This window comes from Penaeus vannamei, chromosome 31, assembly GCF_042767895.1.
Source record: "Penaeus vannamei isolate JL-2024 chromosome 31, ASM4276789v1, whole genome shotgun sequence".
NCBI classification, from domain to species: Eukaryota; Metazoa; Arthropoda; class Malacostraca; order Decapoda; family Penaeidae; genus Penaeus; species Penaeus vannamei.
Window position 1 is genome coordinate 2,026,829 of NC_091579.1, and position 6,238 is coordinate 2,033,066.

Below are 6,238 nucleotides of genomic sequence, written 5' to 3' on the forward strand. Positions count from 1 at the left end.
GATTTGATTGTCAATCTATAAAGAATATTTAGATATTTAATTCTAGTTGCAACACAAGATTAATAACATTATAATCATTATTGCTTATCATCATCATCAAAATTAACTATTATCTAAGAAATCACCATTACTATTACAAGTACTTGAACATCATCACACATTCACCATCAATAGCTTCGCACATCACACATCAAACATCACACATTATATATATATAGTGAATAAGACATTCTCCCACCACGACACTACACTCACCATAAAACATTCATAGCAAATGTCATCACACACTGTCATTTCACCACATTCTTACCACATCCTTACAAGGCATTCTTGGATTAGAAAATAAATAAATTAATAAATAAATAAATAAATAAACTTCACCATAACACAGACCCTCATCACATTCTCCTAAAATGAGAATGTGATGATCCTTCTCATCACATTTTATGAAAATAGAAAATACGCACATCATTCTACAATCATTAAATCTTTCTCACATCAGCTCCACATCACCACACTCTCACCACAGCTCCCTCGTCAAACCATCTTCACATCACCACACTCGCTCCACTACACCCTCGTCATCCCATCTTCACATCACCACACTCTCACCACAACGCCCTCGTCAAACCATCTTCACATCACCATACTCGCACATCACCCGCACATCATCACTACATCACCCACACACCATCACCACATCACCCACACATCACATCACCACCACATCACATCACCCGCACATCATCACCACATCACCCACACATCACCACCACACCACCCACACATCATCACATCACCCACACATCATCACCACATCACATCACCCACACATCATCACCACATCACCCGCACATCATCACCACATCACCCACACATCATCACCACATCACCCGCACATCACCACATCACCCGCACATCACCACTACATCACCCACACCTCATCACCACATCACCCGCACATCATCACCACATCACCCGCACATCATCATCACATCACCCGCACATCATCACCACATCACACACACATCATCACATCACTCACACCATCACCATATCACCACCACATCACCCGCACATCACCACATCACCCACACATCATCACCACATCACATCACTCGCACATCACCACATCACCCACACATCATCACATCATCACCACATCACCCGCACATAATCACATCACCCACACATCATCACATCACCCACACATCATCACCACATCACCCACATCACAACCACATCATCCTCACATCATCACCTTCACATCACCACATCACCCACACATCATCACATCACCATCACATCACCCACACATCCTCACATCACCCCCACATCACCACATCATCACCACCACATCACCCCACCCACCTAGAGCGCCCAGAATAGCTGCGGACCAGAAGACCTCCCCGCACAGCGCCGGCAGGAAGAGCAGGCCGCCCATTCTCTCGCCGAACTTATCCTGAAGGGGGTCCAGCATCGTGACGTAGCCTTGGGACCGCATCTTGTTGGCGAAGAGGACGCCGCCTGCAGGAGGAAGGTGGGGGGAAGGAGGGGAAGGAGGGGAGGGAGGGAGAGGGAGAGAGGAGGAGGGGGGTGGGAGGGATGAGGGAGTGGGAGGGAGGGAGGAGGGAGTGGGAGGGAGTGGGACGGAGGAGGGGGAAGTGGGAAGGGAGAGGGAGAGGGAGTGGGATGGTGAGGGGGGAAGTGGGAGGGGAGGGGAGAGAGAGGGAGAGGGGGGATGAGGGAGTGGGATGGTGAGGGGAGGGAGGGAGTGGGATGTAGGAGGGGAAGCGAGATGGGGGAGGGAGGAGGAAGAGTGGGAGTGGGATGGGGGAGGGGGTAGAGTGGGAGAGGGAGGGGGAAGAGTGAGAGGGGAGAGAGAGAGGGAGAGGGATGGGGAGGGGGAAGAGAGGAAGTGGGATTGGGGAAAGGGGGGAGAGTGGGAGGGGAGGGTGAGGGAGATGGGGAAGGAAGGAGAGAGGGAGAGAGAGAAACGGGTCGTGAGTGAGTGATAAGTTTGGTTATAAGTAGTCTATTTATCTATCTGATTGTCTGCCTTTGTATGTATCTATCTATCTATCTATCTATCTATCTATCTATCTATCTATCTATCTATCTATCTATCTATCTATCTATCTATCTATCTATCTATCTATCTATCTATCTATCTATATCTATCTATCTATCTATCTATCTATATATATATATATATATATATATATATATATATATATATATATATATATATTTCTATCGGTATACATATATAAGTAAATAGATGGATACACAGATAGATTTAGATCTAAATATGTACATACATTTCTTCACAAAGTAGACAGCAATGGTTTAAGTTTGCAAAAATAAATTAAATTTTTTATGAAATCGTCATAAGAAAATAAGCGAAAGAAATGAATTTACACTAAACTACAGAAGTTTTATATCAATCATGAAATAAAACACATAAATAAATAATTAAACAGACAGATAGACAGACAGACAGACAGACAGACAGACAGACAGACAGATAGATAGATAGATAGATAGATAGATAGATAGATAGATAGATAGATAGATAGATAGATAGATAGACAGACAGACAGACAGACAGACAGACAGACAGACAGACAGACAGACAGACAAGACAAACAAACAAACAAACAAACAAACAAACAAACAGACAGACAGACAAACAAACAAACAGACAGATAAATAAATAAATAAACAGAATTAGAAAGAAACGGACTTACCAAATATTAAGGACATGGCATAACCGAAGGGGGCCTGACACCAGACGAGGCCCGTGTCATAAACCGCCTCTGCCGTTCCGTTGATGTAACCGCCACCGACCCACGTGGCTGCAGACGGAGGGAGAGAGAGAATTCTTGTCGGAAAGTGTGGGCAGAGAGGATGAGGATGAGGATGAGGATGAGGATGAGGATAAGGATAAGGAAGAGGATGAGGATGTGGTGGCGGTGGTGGTGATGGTGGTGGTGAGGACGACGACTGCGACGATAGGCATAGAGAATGATACATGAATAATGGTGGTGGTGACGGTAGTGGTGAGTACAAGGATATGCCCAGAGAATGATGCATGAATAATGGTAGTGGTGATGGTAGTGGTGAGGACAACTGTAAAGATATGCATAGAGAATGATACATGGATAATGGTGGTGGTGGTGATGATGATGATGAAGATGGTGGTGAGGAAGCCAACTTAGACTACGATAGCGATTATAAAGATGATGATGATGGCTATGGCGTCCAAAACAACTAAACCCCAAACCCCACACATCAAAGAAAACCAAAAATAACCCCCCAAAACAAACCCCATCACACCAAAGAAAACCAAAAATAACCCCCCCAAAACCACAAAACAAAACAAAAACAAAAAACAAACGAAACGAGCTGAGCGCAAAAATAACCCCCCAAAAAAACACAAAACAAGATAAACAAAAAACAAACGAAACGAGACGAGCGCAGAGACACCCACCCGTCATGGTGAATATCCCGACGAAGACGCCTATACTTCTCCCAGCCAACATCACATCATCAGCGTCATCTTCTCCTTCGGGCTTCTTCTTGGCCGCCCAGATCCCCACCACCAGGATCAGCAGGTAGAAGATCACAATGGCCACCACGCCCCCGATGTTGATGGTCATCTTGGCGGTTCTCGATCACAAAAGTCACACGGGAAAAAGGGGTGTAAAGTGTATGGTATGGCGTGTAGGCCTACACTCGGGAGACACGAACGGTGTGTATTGCTTCTGAAGACACTGTAGGGTGTTGCTGGTGGGGGGAGGGGGGTGTTAACACTAGCGAGGGGGGTCGGAAGGCCAGGTTTGGTAGGAAACAACAACAACAACAGTTAGGTGTCTTGATTAGCTTGTTTAATAATGTTTTATTTGCTGATTGGGTCGTTTAGTTCGAAACCGACCTCTTATTTCTGAAATTAAGTTTGATTTTCTCTTGTTTTTATATAGATCTGCGGTTTATAAGTCTTTTCTTTTATTATTGATGATTTATTTTCCAATTTCCAAGTGGGCCACCTTGTAGTTGTCTTCGTCTCTGATGAAAACCTGTGAAAGAAAAAAATGATAATTTGTTAGGTTGTCTCTTTAGCAATACTGAAAATGTTGTATATTTGTTTGTTTGTCTTTGCGTTTTCTTCATTCGCTCTTTTTGATTCTTCCTCTCTTTATTTCTTTATTCATGTCTCACTGACTAAGTCTCTATTTACGACCCCCCCCCTCTCTCTCTCTCTCTCTCTCTCTCCTTCCCTCTCTCTCTCCTTCCCTCTCCCTCTCCCTCTTACTCACATCATTTCACAGCCAAGCAGTCTCATATTATGGAACATCTAATGTTAAAGTTTCCCTTTCCTTATACATTATACATTCTATATCATTTATTTAATTGTATGTCCCTAATTCTCACAATCTGTCCTTTGTGACCTATATCATTAAAATAATGATACTGATAACAATAATAATAACAATAACAATACCAAAAAGACTATCACAAAGCTAAAGAGGAACATATAAAAAATATCCAATTCCCGCTTACGAATTCGATTTGCATATCAAATCAGGAGAAAGAAAAGAATCGCAGAGAGAAAAGGAGAATTGCCTAGAAAGAGAGAATAAAACGGGATACGGAATAGGAGGCAGATACGAAAAGAGGAAGAAAACAAAAGGAAATAAGATAGAATGAAAAAGGAAGTGAAGGAGGAGAGAAGAGAGAGAGAGAGAGAGAGAGAGAGAGAGAGAGAGAGAGAGAGAGAGAGAGAGAGAGAGAGAGAGAGAGAGAGAGAGAGAGAGAGAGAGAGCGAGAGCGAGAGCGAGAGCGAGAGCGAGAGCGAGAGCGAGAGAGAGAGAGAGAGAGAGAGACAGAGAGAGAGAGAGAGAGAAGGAGGAACAAGAGAAACAGTTCAAAGACAGATGTGCTTGCTCGTTAAGCTGACACACAGCCTTGCTCGTGTTATTCACACCGGGATATCAATCAACTCCCTTATTCAACGCACCTCGGCGAGAGACCGGGGAGTTATTGTCACCGTTGACTTTAGCCGAGATAGCGAGGTCCTTGAAGTTAACACTGAGAGATTGTCGGTGAGTTTAACTTCTACCCGATAACCCTGCCGCTATCGGCCAAAACACCTGACGTCAGAATGCAGTTCTCTATAATGCCACGGGGAATTTCAGCGCCACACTCCAGTAAATCTAGGAGATTCTTCCAATTTCGTGGGGTGTGAAGACAGAAGTTCTATACGTATAATTCGCAGAGGTTTTTTAAGCTGTCACAGATAGTTTCGTGGGTTTAAATAAGGCAATTTGATCATCGAAAATAAAGGAGTATCTCATTTCACTGGTTTCGGTTAACTAGGTGCATTTTATCCACTTAAAGGCGAAAATCTGTGGGATTCTGCCGCCTCTTCTCCCCTCCGATCAGAGTCCAAAGTGTATATGAGGATTGTACTGCATGATTAATTAAACTTAGATTGATCTCAGATTTGCAATTAGCACACCGTTAGAAATGGTGGCACAGCTGAAAATGTTTCAGAATTTATAGCGTTTCCCTCCGGCTATATAAAGGGGTTTCGACCAGCTGATCTGTAACCTCCAATTCCTCTTCATTTTTAAGGAAGTAAACATTTTATAAGGAGAGGTTGAAGGGGAGAGACGGTCGTGGCTACACATACCCCACCGTTACTCTGCCTACTTTCCTTCTTCATCTGTTCTCACGTGTTTCTCCATCTTCTTAACTTCCTTTCCAAGTCTTCCACAACTTCACCCCAAGACAGTGCCGTCGATGTTCAGCATAACACGAGTTACTGTTTTTGTTATATTTTCATCATGGTATCCAATAATAACAATGCCGGGCCTCAGTGCTACTCCTCGATGCACTCCGAGTCCCACTCCAAATCGCTCCGTAGCTCCAACTCCAACGCTTTTCAATCTGGTATATATTTTTCGCGTTATGTCGTTCGTAATACACATTTTTTTTCTCTCTCCGGAGCCATCTTTTCAATGTAATTTCCCGTAGTGGGAATCAATCAAAGGCATTTTCCAAGCCTATGAACAGGTAAATTATTTTTTTATACTAATCTTCACCATTATATCTCTGAAAGAAATGAACTCGTAGAAAAAAAAAAAAAATAGGCTTATGCAGATATTTAAGGACTTCGCACATTGTCGATAATCAAGTGTATTGACACCACCTCTCGCGACCTCTTATGAACTGA

General features: G+C 43.3%; 1 protein-coding gene across 1 annotated transcript; it reads right to left on the reverse strand.

The window, feature by feature from the left end:
- Positions 1–1,371: 1,371 nt before the first annotated feature.
- Positions 1,372–5,194, reverse strand: LOC138867703 (high-affinity choline transporter 1-like; the record flags this gene model as incomplete). Its single annotated transcript, XM_070144269.1, is given in 4 exon segments — positions 1,372–1,527; positions 2,751–2,858; positions 3,494–4,079; positions 5,021–5,194. Coding segments are annotated over 3 exon segments (433 nt in total), but the record flags the coding sequence as incomplete, so codon positions are not given.
- Positions 5,195–6,238: the final 1,044 nt, after the last annotated feature.